This window comes from Amphiura filiformis, chromosome 2 (assembly GCF_039555335.1).
Source record: "Amphiura filiformis chromosome 2, Afil_fr2py, whole genome shotgun sequence".
Taxonomy (NCBI): Eukaryota; Metazoa; Echinodermata; class Ophiuroidea; order Amphilepidida; family Amphiuridae; genus Amphiura; species Amphiura filiformis.
Genome location: NC_092629.1, coordinates 20,800,997 through 20,822,571, shown reverse-complemented (window position 1 = coordinate 20,822,571; position 21,575 = coordinate 20,800,997). Strand labels below are relative to the sequence as shown.

Below are 21,575 nucleotides of genomic sequence, written 5' to 3'. Positions count from 1 at the left end.
TTTTAATGACGCAAACAGAAATACATTATGTCACAAAATATTATAGAAAAATATACCCCAGTTCATATATTATTGATAATTATATATCTATTATATTTTTATAATACAATGTCTAATTTATTTGGTATATGAAGTTTAATGGAAGACAAATCTCTATTGGGTTATTCCATTTAAAGTCCCCACTCCCCTGTTGAAGATGTTAGAATATCTTCCACAGGGGGAGTGTGAATTTCAAATGGAATGAACACATTAGGCAGCTCCATTTGAACTTCATACACCCTCTAAGAAAGATTCAAACTGAATCTTCCACAGAGGAAAGGTGAATTCAAATAGAGTTGGTTAATGTGTTCATTCCATTTGAAATTCATACTCCCCCTGTGGAGGATATTTCCAAAATTTTCCACAGGGGGAGTGTGGACTAAATGGATTAGCCCATTGCACAATACTTTTATTATTAATATGATATACAGACAGCAAAAATTAAGGTTCCAGTTATTGTCATGTAAATGGGGCACCTACTTGACTAGACCCATATCATACGAAATGCAGTGGCGGCGCCACAGGGGGAGGGGGCATGTGGGGGGAATGCCCCCAGTCAGAACTCTTGCCCCCTGTTTCCCCCCTGGTATTTTTGCGCAACATTTGTCGATTTTGCCCACCCTAAAATTCACTTTGCCCCCTCAATGCCTCCCCCCACCCGAAAAAAAATTCCTGGCGCCGCCACTGACGAAATGGTACAAATATTGAAATAAAATCAATCAAGCCCATATATTTATTTTGCCACATTCAAGTAAAAAATGCACGCTCACCACAAAGTATGATGGTAAACAATGATTTATCAGGTTTGTCAGTTTCGTTTTCTAAAATAAATTGAGTTGTGCAGTACAAATTACAACAGGGAAAACATTTTGCATATTTTATATCAAATAATATGAAAATTTAAAAATAAAATGTCACCATATTTTTACAGATTTTAGGGTTGGTTGAAAAGGGCAAGTTACAAATCTTTTTTAAGGTTTTATATGTGCATCAAACTGCAAAAGCAAGGAAGCTCATGGAAGCCCCTGCAATTTTATGCTTTGCACATTTAGATACCATATTTTCTCATTGGCCCAACAACTGTTGGCATAGTGACCATTAGGAATGAAAAAGATATATGTTCAAAAAATGAATTGAAAAGCTACTGAAGCCACAAAAGGCTATACTCAGCCATGAAAGGTTATACTCAAGCCATGAAAGGTTATAGTCAAGCCATTTTTGCACTACAGCCATGAAAGGTTAAACATGTAGTCAAGCCATGAAAGGTTGCACTAAAGCCATGAAAGGTTATACTCAAGCCATGAGAAGTTATAAAGGGTGATTTAAAATGAACTGTACCCAACTTCACCAATTTTTTTAAATATATTTTTGCGGAAATTATACATATCAAAAAACTATCATAGAAAAAAGTGATAAGTGCTCTGTAGTAGAAATTTTGAATTTTGATAAGTGGTTTTAGTCAGAAGATATCGCATTTTCAAGTTATCATCCCATTTTTAGACCAACACACGGAACTATGTTTATCTGTGTTTTCTACCGCAGTAACAAAATGCAACTACCATGACTACGTACATGTACAGCAAAACCAAGACAAATGTTATTTCGCATTATTAAATCAATAATATTGATATTCAATTACAATATCAGGTGTGCAAAGATTACATGTTAAATAATACATGTAGAACAAAGAATCCATTGACTTGAAATTGTAGAGGGAAATTCAAATAAAAATGGTGCTGGTGCAATATCCATACACTCGAACAAGAGACCTGATTTTTTCACCAATAATAGAAAACATAGCCTATTACCCTATCACAGCTAGCAAAATAAAATTATTCAAATGTCGGTAAGTATTTAATTTTAATTTTATTTATTTATCAATTCATCTTATTTTCATTTTTAAATTCACAATTTATGTTGAACTGAAACTGTTTGAGGGAAGTTGAGTGAGCAAAATGCTGTAGAACAGATAGCTTGAATAAAATACTCATCCGTGTGCAACATCGTTTTTGGTGTGTTTTCTAAGAATGTAATTTTCTTCAAAACCATTAGAGGTAAAGACATGATTTTTTCACCAATAACAGGAAACATACTATCCAGTTACAGCTTACAAACACAAATTATTTAAATGTCGGTAAGTATTTTATTTTAATTTTTGAAGTTGGGTACAGTTCATTTTAAAGCCATGAAAGATTATATTCAAGCCATAAATGGTTATAATATACTCAAGTCATGAAAGGTTATACTCAACCCAGTAGTTTAACATTACATTATTTGCATTACTAGGGTCATAGCCAGCCAAATCCTACGCTAACGAACAATTTACACAGACGCAACTACCGTATTTGAACATTACATGATTAAGCACTTCATTTTGGTCGCTAGCTGATGCTGACTATAAAATTGTATTTTGTCTTCAAAAGATATGATAATATTCAATAAACAAATGGAAACAAACAAATTGAAAAGTGATGGTTATGAATGAGGTTAATGACTTTGCATCAGTTTTTTTCAGGTATTGTGAAAAATCAAAGCATTTTGCTTGTTCCTCGGAATATCCTTGTGGGGTGCAAAAAGCAGAATGTTTAGATTTTTCACAATATCCTCCGCAGTAACCTCCAATTATATTTTGATCATTAAACAAATTTATAAAGGCAGTTAATATTTATGATATCAATCGGAATAATTCTGGTATACCCTGCACACAAGTATAACCCTAACCTTAACCCTAACCCTAAAACAGGGTAAACCAGAATTGTACCATATAGGTATACAGGGTGCACAGGGTAAACCAGAATTATACCGATCACTCATACATAAATTGTAACTTAAAAATACTATTTAAGGTAGGAAATACATTTTTTCATCAACATGCTGTGCCCTGACACACTTAACATTTTGGGGCCCACCCAGTAACTAAGTTGGCAAGTTTAAGAGTCAGCGTACGGACTGGCGCACACATACTATGGTGCAACACTGTGATGGCAAAATTATCACAAGGATAGGCTGGTGGAAAAATTAATAATAAATGGCAATGAACTGATGAATTTGTGTCTGAGCAATGTATTTTCTTTTGACATTAGGGGGATAGGGGTTGGTGTTAGTGGCTACACAACGTGGGGCTGGGCCACCCACTTTTGCTGGTAAGTCAGGGGAAATGCACCCAGTCTGGTTAAAATTCTGGATTTACCTATTACGAAGAGTGAAGCGAGTCAAAACTTTTTGAACAGCCGGGGGAATCAAGACATATGCCCCCCCCACTTTTTAAAACATGCCGATGCCACTGATTGGTGTAAATCTGTGAGGCAGAGACGGAATGAATGGGGCATCTTTTTCTGGAACAAATGTGTGCAGACATTTGTTATTTTGAAGCTAAAATTATCAAATATGAATTGTGTGAAAATGTGCAATTTTTTATAGCTAGAGTGGTCAAATATGAGGTTAATTTGGTCCAAAACACACATTTGCTTTTACAATGGGGGATAATTGCATTGATCATCCCCATCTTCCAGAAATCAAATACTGGGGGATATTGGCACAGCATTTTTGGCCCCACTTTCTGAGGGGATGAAAACAAAACTCAACCGGTGGTTGACCGCCGGCTCCATCCGGTTCCGTCCAGTTTCCATTGTGTAGAATACAAACTGGACAGAACTGGAGTTTTGATTTCATCCCTAGGTGAATCCGGAAACGGGGAGACCAAACAGGGGACGCGGTATAGGCCTGGGCATTGTCAGTGTTTTCCATATTGCGATTTATGGTGAAAGCATATCACAATTTCAGCTCTATCACTATGTATTCAGATAGTTACACCAATATTCCCTATCTGATTACCTATAGCTTCAGCAACCGCAGATTGGACCCTTTTTCTATTTCGTAACAATGAACACAATTAAACTGACAGTTCTGCCAGGTCGCCATGCAGCGGTCAACCAGTGTTTGGCGGTGTGTGCCACCACTTTATCCACAGATATCATAGCTTATCGTATTCCTTTCCAGGGGGCGCCAGTCATCTGTTCCCAGACATCATGGCATTATAAAGCCTTACGCATCCCTTTCCAGAGGGTGCCATTTCCTGCCACATTTCTGTTGTCTCCAAAGTAGGAATGTCCTGTAATAATAAAAAGCAATGGTTTGATCAAAATAGGGATTTAGCTCCTCCACGCTGGTGCTGATTCAATTTATTTTTAATTTCACATTACGTTTTGTTACCTGGAGAGAGATTTGATCATGTCTTGTCTCCTTTTTCAACCAAATTGACGGTAATAACTCTTGTAGTGAGGGATCAACATTTAACCACAAATTGCCTCAGGCAAAACTCACTTCCTGAGGACCAAATACCACACAAGGTCATTTTTATGTAACTCATTGACCCATTTGTGTTATCTGCCTCTAGCTATAATGACATCCTTGTGATCTGGTCAACTCATTGACAGATACGAACCTCGGGAGGGAATTCAATTTTTGATCAATTCTCTCCAGGTAGTGAAAAGTAATGAAAAATGTCAGAATTGTAAATTCATAATGACCATATTTGGAATCAGCATGAAAACTGCTTTAAAATGAGTACAAACAAGCCTATAGAAAAAATATTAAATTCGTGAACATCGTGGAACATTCAACTATACGCTTGTTACTCCGCGACTAATCATGCTAACTACACACGCCAGCATAACGCTACTCTCTGCGCCCATATTAGCGAGGCTATCTGCGTACAACTGCTTACTACGCACAGCCACGCAAAGAGTATGTTCCACGATGTACACAAATTTGATAATTTTTCTATAGTATTGGTAAAGTGATTCTTAGGATAGCTCTTGATATTTTGAGAAAATATTTAAAAATTTGGCACTTTGTACTTTTTATGTTCATGGTTATGGCGAGCACACAGAGCATTCCACAAAAATGTGACCAACATGCATTTTGGGTTTATCGGAGTAAAAGAGCACAGAGCTACAATCCCATGATTGTTCTTTTTAGTATAGTGCGCACGCTATATGAGTTACTGAAAACTAAGAATTATAATAGAGTTCTCTCAATGTTCATCTTAAGCATATCCCCTCCCCTTTCTCCACCAATCAATATTGGGAGAAGATATGGTGGAGATGAGCATATTGGGCATGCCAACATTGTACGGGGGTAGAAGGGGGACCATTTGCAATAAGGCCTTTAACGGGTTAGGCCATTTTAAATCGACTTTCGAAAAGTTTTTTGATACATTCATTGATTTCTCAAAAAGTAAAAATCGCAGTTTAACAAATAACGGTTCAAATGAAAGCCATTATTGGGGGCTAATTGTTGTATCACAATGAAAGGCCTGACACCAATATAAACACTTGTTTCGGTGACCCAAGTTCATGGTCATTTCTGCTCACGCACTTTTTTACAGATGGCCTGGAATTTCATATTTCGGTTTCAGCGATTGCCCGAAAAAAGGTGGTATGTTTTTGAAAAGCGTTTCCGCTTGGAATGTAGATAGTTATTGTTGCTATCACTCTTCGCGATTTTAATTTATGCCCTCTTTAGCCGACAATTTTCAATGCATTTTACACAATAGATACGTCACTTGCATAAATACCGCTATTTTTAACAGTATCGTTTTGTTAACCAACATACCATCCAAATTAGTTCTCAAGACTTTGATGAAACCATAGATACCAAATCGGACTGCATGTGATGAACAGATTTTAAACTAGAATCAAAAGAACCAGCGTAGGCCCTCTCAAAATGTACTTTTTTTAAATATCGCGTTGTGATAAAAATGACTGCCTTTTCCTTGTTTTTTCTTGTCAAACTTCTCAAGTAGCGTTGTCTCAATAGCCGTTACTGGTTGGTATTATTCAGATTGAGCGATTTTCATGATTTAGGCCTACTTAGCCTACATTTGACCAACTATTTGCCCACACCGTGTACGAATATATTCCAAATATGGCGCTGCATTCAGTATCACACTAACGACAAGGTTATACTAAGATGTGTAAGACTTTCTGACACTATATTCACGGTTTTTCTAATGGCTGTTCAAACTTATGACAAATTTGGCTGGTTTGCGTTTTTCAATACCATTTCACCCTGATGTGACAGTGACGTCACATCCGGGGTCACGTCAGTATAAAGCTGGTTTCATACTACCCTGCCGCTTGCAATGAGCGGCGTGGCGCCGCGCATTGCAGACAATCGGACACAATCAAGGCTTGTCATTGGTTGAAACGCTCTGCTGCTTGCCGCAGCGGCAAGCGGCAGGAAAGTATGCTGGGGGCATTATACGAATTTTATTAGGCGCAGCATCACTCGCTGGAGTTCGATGGCGCTGGTGTACATACGCACGCACTTAAAGACACCGCATAGATGCGAGAGCGAAACAGCTGTTCACAACGCGTTGACATCACTGGCACATCGGGGTGAAAAATGGTATAGGTAATAGATGACTATGAAACCTCAAACTCGCCCCTCGATAAAGGTTGGCAATTGAAGCAGGCTTCAGTTTAGCGAACTTTGTCTAGTTTAATGCGATCAAGAGTGCAAACGCCGCTTCGGACTGTGAAGGTTTCTGGATACCGAATATGGGTTTAGATTAGGCCTATATCATGTCCTCTAGGCCATATAATTTATTTTGGAAAGGAAAGTCTAATCTCGGAGCCTATTCAATTGAGAAGGGACTGGATTTTGTCATAATAATATAAAAATTAATACTTGTCGTCCATAACAAGAAAGAATGCCTCGCGATTTTTTTTTATATCCTGCCATAGTATTTTAATTGATTAAACTGAACATGAAGCTATATCTTTACTAGCTTCATGCACTAATTTGCAGACCCGCCCGGCCTTCTACATGTAGTGAGTACCACATTAGATTGTGTTTACAAGAAATAATAAGCGCTGCCTCCTCGAAATTTCTTATGCCAGCAGCTTTGATGATTAAATATTATCTACAACTCCGCACCTGTGTTCAAGGCCTTTCTTTTATCTATTGACCTCAAAAGAAAGGATTAGAATGATCAGAATACCGTCCCTGACCCCTTTCCACACATTAATAATGAGTCGGTAAGGGAACGTGCTACCATTATACTTCAACGAGTACGTATGGCCACTACACAGTTCAATGGCCTTATTGTGATCTGGCGGGCGTTTTAAAAGCAAGGTCCCTGACTGCGTGGGCATATTTCCGGGCAAGGAACAATAGAGACCAATTGCCAGGTAATGACGTCACATGTAATCCCAGTCTATAGTGTGATTAGAACATTATAGGCTGGTGGTCACTTATAGTATGATCAGTACGAAAAGTCCAATGCGATTATTAATGTATTTTCTAAAATTAAAAGAACCACTTTTTAGCGGGAATTTTTGTAAGTTACACAGCTGAAGTTGTGAAAGGGTTGAAAGACTACAATATTACGGCATAAACAAGAATTTCTTTGTTTGGTCGTTATTCCTATAGGCTCATCCCTTAAAGTGTTCGAACGAATTTTTCTAAGATTGTAGCTTAGTGTTAAATGGGCTATTCCAGTTGAAATCCATAAACCCTATGGAAGACATGACCTTAATCTTCCACAGATGGAGTGTGAATTTCAAATGGGGTTACCTGAATGGATGATTCCATTTGAAGTCTACACCCCTATGTGGGAGATTAAGATCATGTCTCCCACAGGAGTTGTATGGATTTCAACTGGAATATCCCAATCTGCTATTGAAGGATTATTCAGCTTTATTCTGTCAGCATCATTCCTCAATGAAGTCTTTACACTAGCCTAACTATGGATATCTTGCACAAAGGATACACCTTACCAAGGTAATATGCTATTTTGAATTAAGGAAGACATGACCTAAATCTCCTGCCAGCATTGAAGACACTTCAGCTTCAACCTCACCAACCCCATACTTCTTGGCATGAAACACTTCCCTTTAAACTGATTAGCCTAAGTCCTGAAGACACTTTAGCTTCAACCTCACCAACCCCATACTTCTTGGCACGAAACACTTACCTTTAAACTGATTAGCCTAAGTCCTGAAGACTCTCCAGCTTCAGCCCCACCAGCATTGTATTGCTCCCTTACTTCTTTGGATGAAAGACTGCACCTATAATATTGAGGAGAAAGAGTACAAGAATGGTGATTTATATAAATAACCAGTCCTATTAGCTCAACCAAAAAACTTTTTTCCAGGATTGCACATTTTCCACACTGTACATGTACAAAACATGGTGACCAAGTTGATTCTGGTTGAAATGGTACACTGCATTATGGCTAGGGTGTGGATTGGTCCTGCAGTGCAATGTAAGTCAAGGGGGATATGCCCCTCCCGGGCTGCCACTGGGAGTAATTTTTAAGAGGCAGAGGCAAAAGTCATAGCTTCCTTGGAAAAGCATTTTCAAAGTACATGTAGAATCAGCCTTTTTTTAAATGCTCTTTCCATGGTCAAATTCTCAGTGACTTTGGGTGTATTATTAATACATTTGGGTGCATTCCTAATTATACATTTGGGAGTATTTCAGAGAAATTTGTGTACATCCATCTTTTTACTTTTAGCTAGGAATAAATATCAGACTTATCTCAAGTGCAGCTCACTTAAAATCAACCCAAAGTCACATGGTTTAAGAACACAATCACATGCAGTTCCAAAACCATGTGACTTGGGATGATTTGAAGTGACCTCCACATACTTTAGATGAGACTGGTAATTCCTAGCTATGTAAAATCACACAGCTATATGTAGCAGCCAACAAGTGCATCCTTTTGATATGTATGTAGACTAGAATGTACACAATTTTGGTGTATTTCTGACTACTTACTTTACAAAGAACTCAGCACTCGGCCTCCCTGAGCTAGTATTATTTATTGCAACACCAATCAAACATGGTTCACTCAGCTGTGTCATTGGGATGTTTATTTCATCTCGTATCTCCCTCTTGGTGGCATCAAATATCTCCATGACAACATCATCACATGACATATTACAGATGTTGATGTCTTCAAGTTTTTTGGCACCTCCAGAGACTTCCTGTGGAATATTTTCAATAATGGAAAAGACTTATAAGTGTTGGTACCAATATATATATACTTTGAAAGTTTGCTTGATTTATTGTTGTGGATGACTTTTGTACGTTTTACAAAAGTGTTGTTGTGTCAGCCTTCTTTACAACATAACTCAAGAACCACAGGGCCAACAAAAGTATATATTCTTTGATATTGGAATTCTTCTAAGTTCTACACACTCACTATGAAATGATCAATGCAACTGTTGCCAAAGTTCACTACCATTCGCAAGATGCTGTGAACTACCAAATTGCAACAGTTTAAAATAGTTGCTAACCTTGAAAGTGTTAAGAATTGAGCTCTATTTTGAGCTCTATCATCTGAGTAACCAATCCCAAGCTAAATCCCATTCATACCTACCTCTGGCTCAGGATGGCCGCCTGGTATATCCCATAACCCCTGTGCTTCCCCAACTTGCTGACTTCTCCTCATGAATATCACATAATCGTCGCTGGTTTGGACAAACGCCCCCACACCTAGCGCATCGGACATGTATGCCTGAGTGTTCCCATAATCTCCCTTTCCTCGTTCTTGTAACTCCTTAGCATTATCAGCCCAATTTGTACCAATGTATTCTTTGTAGCCGGTGAGACCAAGACAGAAAGTTATATTTTGGTTTTCTTGTTGGATGGAATGGAAGCGGAATTTGGAACCATTGTATAAATGTGGATTTTTGTCACATCTAGCACACCATATAGTGTCAATGTTGGTCTCATGAGTGGAAAGGATCTTGCGATTATATTCTTTCTGAAAAATGAATAACAAGGCTGGTTAACACATTATAATGAATTTTTAAGCAATTTTGAATTACATAGTGCCTGCCCAGAGTAGGGCCCAGTATAAGGCCCAGAGTCTAGGTGCCAAGCCCATGTAGTCTAGGTGGCTGCCTTATAGGGTCCATGAGTCCAGGTTCCCACATTATAATGCCCCTGGAGTCTAGGTGCCTAACTTTATAGGGCCCTCGGAGTCTAGGTACTCACCTTATATAGAGCCTCTGGAATCTAGGTGCCCACCTTATAGAGCCCCTGGAGCCTAGGTGCCTGCATTATAAGGCCCTGTGGAGTCTAGGTGCCCACCTTATACTTGCAGAGCCCCTGGAATCTAGGTAGTAGGTGCCCACCTTATAGAGCCCCTGGGGTCTAGATGTCTACCTATAGAGCCCACTGGAGTCTAGATGCCTACCTTATAGAGCCCCTGGAGTCTAAGTGCCCACATTATAGAGCCCATGGAGTCTAGGTGCCCACCCTAAAGAGCCCTTGGAATCTAGGTGCCCACCTTATTGCTTATAGGGTCCAGGGAGTCTAGGTGCCCACCTTATGCCACTGAAGCTCTAGGCTTTAACAAAATTTAGGATGAACAATGAAAACCAGAGTGTAGATTTCTTTTTTGACATGGGGTGATGGAAGTTGGTGTATTCTACAGTCAATAGAGTGTCTTTTGCTACCAGGCCAAATTTGTGTGAAAATGTTTCATTTTGTGACTACAATATAAATAGCCAAATATGACATTAAACTGAACAAATGTGCGTAATAATTTGCCATATTTTTTAAAAGCTAATTAATTAAGTCAAATAATATTGACTTGGTCAAAGAGGATGCTACAACCAAGTAATGTGCTATTTCAAATCCATACACCAAACACCCACTATGGAAGACATGACTTTGATCTCCCACACAAGGGGTGTGAATTTCAAATGGGGTTACCTGAATGGGTGACTCCATTTGAAATCTTCATGGGCCCTTTGCCTGTTGGGAACCCCTGATACATGTATATGGTGGCAGGGGGTGATATTCAAGTTTGGTGGGTAGGAAGGTGCCATCCACTAAGAATCTGAAAGTGGGCCCATCACAATACCAATATTGGGCTATTCCAGTTGAAATCCATACACCCCCTATCGAAGACATGACCTTAATCTTCCACACAGGGGGTATAGATTTCAAACGGAGTCTCCCATTCAGATAACCCCATTTGACATTCACATTCCTTGTGTAGAAGATTAAGGTCATGTCTTCCATATGGGGTGTATGGATTTCAACTGGAATAACCCAATGCAAAAATATTTTGATATTCTGTAAACAAAAGTCAAACATTTTCAGCCAAAATGTTTAAGTAAAATTTTGGCTACAGCAAGGCAAAATTGGGTAAATTTTGGCTGCAGTGAGGCAGAATTGGATAATTTGAAAAAAATGACCTAAAAACATTATCCATCCAAATTGGCCTAGAAAAAGGGGTAATTGGTAGGCCTATACCAAAGGGACAGGTATATAGCGCACTTTGTAACAAATCAAATTCAGTTAGACCAAAAAGAAAAAAAAAAAAAAAGCTTTGTCTCACTTTTCTTTGGCCAAATAAAGCACTTTTATAATATGTGTGTTTGTTTTGCTTTTTAAGTCAACAATGACGAATGATATTTTAGCCAATGAATTCTGACCATCACTTGGCTTGTCGGATACATAAAAAACAAAACAAACAAGAACTGTCTTTAAAAAGGAAAATGCCACAAAAACAACACATATTGCCACAAACCTTGAAGTCCACTTTTATTTGCGCTCGGTGAATGCCTGGTGGTGATGTGGTGAAAAAGATCAAGGACACATCAGGGTCATCAACGACAACGGTTGCCATGGAAATATATATATGCCTATCTTTCTCTCCCAAGAGTTCCTGGACCTTAAGCTGGACCTGTCAATGTTTAAAAAATATTGTAAGATAAAATTTAATCTCTCAAAGGAAAACACAAGTATGAAATATGACTTCCCTTTTAAGAAAAAAAACACAGAATGTCCATTTTAAGATTACTGTATTTCCTCGAATAGTTGCCCCACTTCAATTAAACGCCCCCCCCCCCAGTTTTTTCAATCATGAATCAATGTTTCAAAAATGCTGATATTTCCATGCAATCTTAGTAAGCTTACCCAGGTGCACACATCGTCGCTAATGGGCGAAAATATGGTCGTAAACCCGGATGCGAACCGGAGGTCATCGTTCCGAAGTTCATAGTTCATCATTTCAATGACAAATGTGAGTTTTAAGCTTACCTATTATGATTTAAACAGGATTATCGTTCTAAAAGTGACCTCTAATAAATGCCCCGGGGGGGGGGGGCAACTATTTGAGGAAATACAGTAGGCCTATATGCCAATAGAGAATTAAAGGAATATTGTTTTGAGGCCCAGTCATACTAATACTATCACCTATTCTACAAAAATAATGCTATACAAATATTGACTGCTATGAGGTGCATGGTTAAAATTATAGGCCCAAGGTGATCTCTAGGTGGTGGCCGCAAATTCTCTAAATTCAGTAAATTTTCATCGTCAACCGTGTAATTGAATGGGATTATTTTGAAATTTTAAAACGCTTGAAATATCACAAACAAATAGGCCTATTATGTTGATAAATAATATAAATACAAGCTAAAACCGTTAGGGTTCGATAATGAACCCCACAAAAATAACCAACTATAGGGCCTATATATTGGAAAATGCCATAGGGCCGGGCGGTTTCACAAGTTGCCGGCTCCATCATGTCATCCGCCGCCTGGTGATCTCAAAACCATGACTATGCCACGGCTATGCCTCGCGGCATAGTCACGGTTTTGAGATCACTGATACGACTGCGGGAACGCATGATACTTTCACCTTGTGAGTACACACGGAGTACAGTTGAGCAAATCATGAGTCTACGTACATGTCAATTGATGCATGCCAGTCTAGGAAACAAAGTCTAGTGGTGATTTATGGCCATGCGTTTTGAGTTGGGCCGGTAATGCGTTACATGTTTTCGCGAGATGAAAATTGCATGTTTTTTCGTTTAGATATGAATATCTTTCACATAGTAGGCCTATAGCCTACCTAACATATATAAAAGTAATAAGTATACATTTTCTGGCTGCAAATGAACCAAGGAATCCAAAAATGCACTTTAAAATGACACAGGGTGTAACACGAAGGAGTTATGAAATTGAAAATACCAAATATTTTAGGGAAAAAATGTAAAGTTTGACAAATTAAAAAAAAAAGTTAGCTTCACCCCACATATTTAAAAGTTCCATATTTGAATTCCTCTCAGTCAGAGCTTTAAATGTATATATAACATCATAGGGTTCAATAAAATTAAAATGATTTTGCGCCAGCCTCTTTCAAGGCATATTTTCCCATTGACTTCAATGTGTAACCCGAACGGAAAATATAATATGCAAAATTGCTTCTCAAAGCAAATTAAATTACCTGGAATATGATTGTATGGTGTTAGGCCCTATAGTAGGCCTATGCAGTTTAAAGTGTATTGTAAAAATGTGAAAAAAGAAATGGACCTCTTGCATCATATGACCCCTGGGGGTCACATTTATTAAATTTGCTCCTCCTGATCCTCCTCCTCCTGATCCTCCTCCACCCCGCACATTATGCTAATTAGATTCAAATTATTCAAATGTTAATAACTTTTTACAACTTTTTAAAGGTTTACTGTATTGGTCTCATCACAAGCTTTAATTTGACACCAAATTTAACTACATAGGCTGCATATTAACTGAGAAAATAAAAAAGATGAACCCTAAAATGTCGCGCGCATGTAACATCTCCACCTATTTACGGGCCCAACTCAAAACGCATGGCCTTATGTAGACTTTTCAAAGGCCTTTAACTGTGTTGATCAAGAAGCCTTAACCCTATTCTATTACCCCCTATCAATTTGCATGTAAAAAAAATATTTACACAAATAAGGTCTTGTCTTCGGAATAGTTTTGATAATTTATCACTTCTCTATCAACAAAACACCTTTTTTCCTAATACAACTACCATTAACACATCATAACATGGTTTAAAATGTTGGAAACCTGCATATTTTGACCATTTTTAGGCCAAATTTTGCCCTAAAAATAGCCCAAAAATGTCCATAAACTTTTTAAATATGGTCCAAAGTAACTCAGATTTCTTTTTATTATATGTAGAAACACGGCAGTGTATTTAAAACTGCCTAAAAATGCCACATTGATGTACTCATACACTTCAAAATTGTAAATGAAATAATTTTTTGATCATATTTGGCTATGAGCTCATTAATTATTCATGAGCTAATTTGCATAATATTTACATAATTAAATATTAAACTTGTTTTTCTAAAAGCTTAAAGTCCAAGCTTGCCAATGGTATGCCACTTATTGGTTTTTACCCAACCAATAACACTGCAACGCAGTAGTTTATAATATGATACCTCCACACCACTCAAATATACCACTTTTGTGGGGGTAATACAATAGGGTTAAAACTAGCCCTCCTGGCTTTCTACAACACTCCTGCATCTTTCATCAATGCAATTTATGTCCCTACATGTATATACACAGACACCGCACATCATCGGGCTACACCGACGAATTTGACACAACATCGGGAGTACTTCAGGGAGACACTCTACCCCCTTACTTATTTGTCATCGTCATGGACTACATAAATGCGCACATCTCTTAAACTCTGACGACGGCTACACTGTGAGAAGGTGCATGTCCACACGACACCCTGATTATCAGAATCCCTGCTCTCGCATACGCCACAGAAACAGAAGCCTATCGCCGTGGTGGTGCACTTCGCCGCACATATCTAGCTCAGCTCTCAACGGCAACGCCATTAACTTGACAATCAAGGACGCCTTCAGAGTAGCGCAAAACCGCACAGAATGGCAGAGACTTGTGGGATCTGTTTTAAATAACTGTATTTTTACTCTTTCAGTCACAACGCCTCATGTTCTTGAACTTGAGTTGCGTCACCTTAGACTAGTAGTAGTAGTAGCGGGCCTAACTTTAACCATGCCTCGAATAAAAAGCAGTATAATACCAAATCTTAAGATTCTTGTCATCAAAAGCACCGATTTTGGGAAGAGAAATTAATAGTTTCAATGCGAACGCACAGATTACAATTTCCATGTTAATTATAGCACGCAAAAACATTAACGTGTGCGTGCGTAATATCGTTTTATGCTGGGAACGAAGCACACGCAGAACTATGCCCGGAGAATAGTCACTTTTGTGGGCATATAGACAAAACTATGCCCGCGCTTTTAACCAATCAAATAGCAGGCAGGAATCTTTAGATAAGCATGTGTCATGTGATTGAAACATGGCTGGGTCTTGATCAATAGGCCTACATTAATTAGGCCAAGTAAAATAAGTAACATACATTACATGTATATCATCCAAATTTTCAATTTTTGTTGTTATTTTTGTTTAATATTTGCTCCATTAACTTTGTTTCTAAATTGTTGAATGTTGTTAGCAAACACATACAAAAGTTCTTGGTTTTACCTTCACTGGTAAATTATGCCATGCGTCGATTATGCTTGGCTTGAGCAATGAGCATTATATTTGCTTCCAAATTTTGCAGTCATGAATCATGATCATGATGATACATGCAAATTTGCATGAAAACTAAAGTTGATGTTGATAAGCTTAACATTTTTTCTTTCTATTACGAACAAGCTAGTAAGCTAAGCTACTATAATATCATGAAGCTTAACTGAAAACGTAACCCTTCAGAAAAGGGCATTTTATTCTTACGTTAATGCTGATTTGTATTTAACATGAAACCTGAGTAGTTTGACAGTACTTTGAAGCCGGTTTTGGTGCCTGGATGGATTTCGTGAGCACGTAGTAGACTAAATCCTCCAGTCCTTTCAACATCTACGCACGGTCATCGGGTTGTGCTGATGGTGAGGACTGAATCATTCAGCAATCCAATATTGGTGCAGTGAAAATGCTAAAATATGATATTTAGTAGATTTTGATTACGTCATTGCTTTCAGCTACTATTGTGCCCCATTCTTCGTTCATGATGCTACCATGGGAATATAAAGACAAACGGAGCCCTGATTAAAGCCCGACATTTGGCTGATTTGGGTAGCTTTTGTTCGCTACACATAAAGCGAGCTTGAAAACAAACAGCTGAGTACCGATGCAGGGAATAAACCTCTTTGCCAGCAAATTTGGTAGCTGATGTTTAAAAAAATTTCTGTTGCGTCCGCCATTAGTAGTTTTTACAATTTTCCCATTTTTAAACCAAAATAATCAACTTTGCACGATTTTTAGTCATCATGGTGAAACTTTTGTGGTTTTGTAACATATTGAGTCCATTGCACACCGTCAGATCGCAATATTTAACTTGATTTTGAGAAGGAAAGAACGTCGCCACAGACCCCGCTCAGACCACAGTGACATGGATGCGCTGACTATGCACAGCCTCGGCGTTCACGGTGCGGTGCAGTGGCACTGGTGGTAAACAATGTAAGTATAAAAGCTGAAGTTATTTCAATTATTTTCACGTGTAGTGTGCATGGTTTATAAGGCCATCTTTTACACCGTAAACAAGAGCAGTGTCGTGACTCATGACTGATTCACTCTTATATCAGGGCTGTCAACTCTCACGCATTGGCCGTGAGTCTCACGCATTGGGGCACTTTCTCACGGTCTCACGCCAAGGTAGTATAATCTCACGCCTAGGTAGTAAATCTCACGCAAAATGAGTAAAATCTCACGCATCGTCATGAATAATTTGTTACTCCTACCCCCCCCCCCCTTTTCACTGTCTCTAGCGCCGTGGCTCAAATAATCATGGTACAAAATGAACATTGGAGTCGGCAAATCCCGGTACGCCTCTGTCTCACGCCAAGCAATTCCAAAAAGTTGACAGCCCTGCTTATATTGTAGGCTAGGCCAGGCCCGGGATCAGGACACGAAAAAACATCAGTCATAAACAACCTGTATCAATGACAATTGATTTGATATGGCATGCACGCAGTTGAGCGCCAGGCATTGCTGTCTAGATTTTAAAGCCGAGTGGTTGATGGTACGCGAATGATGGTACGCGAATGGTTGAATTTTCACAATACACTTATTGGGGTATATTCAAATAAGAGTTTCGGTTTTAAAATTCACGTTCAAATGCACGCGAAAGGCACTAATATTTGTACCTTTCTAAATCGTTTTAACACTTAATTAAGCTGGCTGATTTTGTGAGATTACGTGCGCAGTAATATTTAGTGTCCATGGCGAGTGGAAAATCGCTCACTAGAAATTTTTTGGGAGGAAGGTGGCGGCTTAACGCCACCAAAAAAAGTCAAACGGCAAGGCCTGGGGTTCAATAATTATAGGTAATTATGAATGCGTATTATTTACTGCTCGAAAAATAATGCATATGCGCTGATGCTGGTGCGTCTAATGCATGAGCCCCAAAGGGGGAAGACAAAATTAGACGAATCGACATCAGCGCAAGTGCATTATTTTGCCTAATTTCTCGAGCAATAGGGCCTAAGTACTAATATGTGTTTATTAATCTATTTCATACAGTGGCGTAGGGCCTACCGTGGCTGCCCCAACCCCGGGGGGCTGAAGAAAATTAAATTTTGCTGCCCCTTCCTCAACAGCCCGAAAAGGTTGACCCATTTTTTTCCGGTTGTTTGAAAAAGTGAAGAGCAAAAAAAAAAAAAAGATTTCAGGCGCTAGCGCCCTAAAAGCAACACATTTTGATGTATATAGCAACATTTTTTCAAAAATTTGTATGCTTTATCAAATTTTTCTGCCTTTTTTATTTATTAATTCTTTTTGCCACCCCCTTTGTTTTTGTTTTGCCACCCCTGTTTTTGCAGCCCTTCAATTTCGCTGCCCCTGATTTTACCCTGGGGGCTGGCGCCCCAAAGCCCCCAAAATAAGCGCATGTCATACACGACAAGAAAAAAAACACATAATTTTAACTTTTTTATGTAACAAATTATCACTCAAAATGTTGGAAATTAGAACCAAATATAAACCCGCCCGAAAAATGAATCAATCCTATGTGACACGAACACGCATGAAACACTGCCGTAGACTACGCAGAATGCACAATATACACAATCAATGCATGTTTCATACTTTTCTGATTGGCTGCTTTGATAGGAGCGTATGAATGCTTTACGCTAGTTGTGCGTTGTGTAATGCAGGACTGGCGCATGATTATGTGAATTTACGCGAGAAGTCTAGAGGCCCCTCTTGTAAAACTTTTCTCCATTTTAAGATATTATTTCTTTAATTTCCCCAACTAGGTGATACTGATGTCAACTTGATGTGAACTGTACAGTTGCAGCAACTGCTTTCAGGAGATGGTGGCTTTTAATGAGAATGTATAGTGATGAACTCAACAGTACTACTGGTGCAACAAAAAGCTGGTATGTACAATGAGTAACCAGGGACTGCCTTTTGAGGAGAGTGACATTCATGCATTTAAATTGGGATGCAGCCAACCCCGGGCGGACAACATGATCTTTGAGGGCACCTTAAGTTTGTTCGTTTTTTTATAAGGAGGAACAAATAAGACTTGTAACAAGAAACAACATGGTATTGATATATGTGTATGTAGAATGGCATGCACGCACCCGGTGGGGTCACTCAACTTGCAATACTGACCGCACGATCGTTACCAAAATCAAGGAAAAAGGGGTCATTTTTATGGCATGTCCGCGGACAAAATTGTCCGTGAAATTAAAAAAAATAGGGGTGTTTTATTGCACAAATGTCTGCGAAATTGACAAAAAGGGGTTCTCATTATTTTCTCCTGATCCCGTGGCCAAATGCAGATAAATAAATCACAGGAATACCTACTTTGTACTCATCCCGTGATCAATATTGTTCTCGGTTCTGATTTATATGCAAGGGGTTCTACTTGAATTCTGTGATGCCCTTGTTAATTACTGAAAAAAACATTCATAGGCCTAAAAACCCCTTCCTTGAAATGTTGAAATAGGGTCAAAATTGCAAATGTGTCCTCGGAATCTAAAAAATAGGGGTGTTTCAGAGTACCATTTTGTCCTTGTTTTGGAGTAAAAAAGGGGGTAAAACTTCATGATTTGTCCTTCAAATTGACTGCAAAAGGGGGTAATTTCTACTTGTGGTAACGGTCCTATGCGTCCCCCATGCCAGGGAGTGACCCCACCGGGTGCACGCACTGCCATGCAGGTGGTCGCAAGCAATGCTTAAATCAAATGCTATTTGTGCGAAATTGACAATCTCCAATGTTAAGGCGTAAGGCTTTTTTTGTGAAAATTTTGATCGCAAAATTTACAAAGGCGGAAAAAAGCGAATTTGACATTTGTAAAGCGGAAAATTTTGGGCTTTTCTTTATAGTTAGTCCTGACTCCCATCTCACACATGATGATGAGCTGATCATAGTTTAGCCTTTAGGCATGAATGGGCAAAATGCCAAATTGCAATACGTGTGCTACGTACACTACGGATGCACCACTATTGATCTCCAACACAACTCGCATGCCATACAAGTCACACACAGATGCAATGATCAAATTTTTATCTAAAAGGTGCGCAGTAAATCCGCAGTTTACTTTTGTGTGCAAATAAATGGTAAAACAATTTCCATAAATATATTTTGAATTGGTACCGTGCTTTAGGCCTCCCATATATGTAACTCTGGGGCTTGCAGCATGGACCAGCCCAATTTCAGAAACCTGGAGGCACAGTGAAGCATGCTTGTTCTTGTAAAACGTTTCTCCATTTTAATATTTTGTTTCTTGAATCTTCCCAACTAGGTGATACCAGTGATGTCAACTTGATGTGAACTGTACAGTTACGTTGCAGCAACTGTTTTCAGGAGGTGGTGGCTTTTAATCAGAATGTATAGTGATGAACTCAACAGTACTGGTACAACAAAAAGCTGGTATGTACATGTACTATGATTAACCAGGGACTGCCTTTTGAGGAGAGTGAGAGTATTGCTTCTACTGCTCTCCTTAAGGTACTACACCCTGCCCAATTCTGTGCATATTTTTGCATTTTTCTCAAAAATTATAGTGCATTTGTGACAAGTAAGATATGTATATTATAGGGGCAAGGACTACAACTACTGCACTGGAAATTTTATTTCAGCACAAACAACAGTTGTGGAGTTACAGTCAAAAATGAGGAAAACCAGTATTTGATCAATAAATCAATAACTACTTGCCTTGAGTTGCTGAATTTTCAGTGCAGTACCGTAGTTGTACTCCTTGCCCCTATAATATACATATCTTACTTGTATCAAATGTGCTATAATTTTGAGAAAATGCAAAATTAGGCACTAAATTGGCCAGGGGTGTAGTACCCCTTAAATCTGATATAGGAGAGTGATGTTTGACATGTGAAACGGCTCTCCTTGAAGGCTCATGAAGAGCTATTTATTGCTCTCCTTCAAGTTCCAAAAGACAGTCCATGAGTAACTGCTATATTGGTTGATGAAAGGATTAGGCCATAAGGCCTGGCTTAGTAACTCAGGCCCCAAGATAGTAACTTCAAGCCCCAAGATAGTATCTGACTTAGTAGCATGGGCCCCTTATTAATAGTCAGGCCCAGGGTTGTCACCACGCTGGACTGGGCCGCTGGCACTCACTAAATTGGGGTTTTTTAAGTTTTTTTTCAATTTTTTTTTTTATATTTCCGGAAGTGGATGATGATATTTCATCATAAAAAGAGGAAGAAAATTTTTTAGGGGCCTCAAAGCCTATTCCCGATCCCTAGCGCTCAACTAAAAAGATAGTGCGAGGCGAGAGCTTCGCTCATGATGCTAACCAGTACTATTTGGGTCCTGGTGACAACCCTGGTCAGGCCCGTGCTACTAATTCAGGCCCAAAGATATTTTTTCTTTCTATGTCACTTTTGGGGATCTGTAGGTTGTTCAATATTAAAATCTAAATATTTTAATTGATATTTTGGTTATTTTTCTTTACAGATGAAATATGAACTTATTGGAAGGAGCCACCTGCAGCAACAAGCTTAAGCAAGAGACAGGTAAATGCTCCATAGCTTCAACGGCACTTCAACTAAAAATCAAGCGAATTTAACTTCGAGGGGAAAACTATCGACAGAAAAAGACATTGTCAACATATGGCTGTTACGGCCACGCCTACCTATCAATTAGGTTTAGTGGACTAGCTGGCTGGTAGCCACTAGCCATCACTGTTAATTTGGAACATGTTTTACCACACAGTGGAACTCATAATATATAATTATGATAATGTGGACTACAATTAAGTCAACAAATACTGGACACAGTGGTAACTAGGCGAGTTAAAAAAAGGCGAGTTAAAAAAAAGGCGAGTTAAAAAAAGGCGAGTTAAAGAAAAGGCAAGTTACCCCCCCCCCAGAGATTAGGGTGTGGTTTTTTTCAATTACCCCCACAAAGTAAGCTAAAGATGAGTTACGACAAAGCCATCAAAGTCCCACCAGCGAGTTACGGCAAAGCCATCAAGTCCAAATGGCGATTTACGACAACACGATCAAATCGGCAAGCTACAGCAACGCTATCAAGTCCTGTAAGAGAGTTACAGGAATGCCGTAATGATGAATGGAAAATGGCTTTCACTATAGAAAAATTATCAAATTTGTGTACATCGTGGAACATACTCTTTGCGTGGCTGTGCGTAGTAAGCAGTTGTACGCAGATAGCCTCGCTAATATGGACGCGTAGAGTAGCATTGTTTGCGCGTGTAGTTA

General features: G+C 38.8%; 1 protein-coding gene and 1 long non-coding RNA gene across 3 annotated transcripts; one reads left to right on the top strand and one right to left on the bottom strand.

The window, feature by feature from the left end:
• Window positions 1–15,715, bottom strand: LOC140145979 (uridine diphosphate glucose pyrophosphatase NUDT22-like). The gene is made up of 6 exons (XM_072167713.1): window positions 15,621–15,715; window positions 11,597–11,752; window positions 9,431–9,817; window positions 8,827–9,035; window positions 8,021–8,114; window positions 1–4,150 (listed from the first exon to the last, which is right to left on the bottom strand). The coding sequence occupies exons 2-6, from the start codon at window positions 11,693–11,695 to the stop codon at window positions 4,049–4,051; spliced, it is 891 nt and encodes a 296-aa protein (XP_072023814.1). The 5' UTR covers window positions 11,696–11,752; window positions 15,621–15,715; the 3' UTR covers window positions 1–4,048.
• A 3,629-nt stretch (window positions 15,716–19,344) lies between these two features.
• On the top strand, window positions 19,345–21,214 carry LOC140145982 (uncharacterized). 2 transcript variants are annotated; one of them, XR_011858163.1, is made up of 3 exons: window positions 19,345–19,408; window positions 19,637–19,764; window positions 20,812–21,214. It is a non-coding gene; the product is annotated as an uncharacterized lncRNA (long non-coding RNA). The 2 variants fall into 2 exon arrangements; XR_011858162.1 differs by having other exon boundaries at window positions 19,348–19,451.
• Window positions 21,215–21,575: the final 361 nt, after the last annotated feature.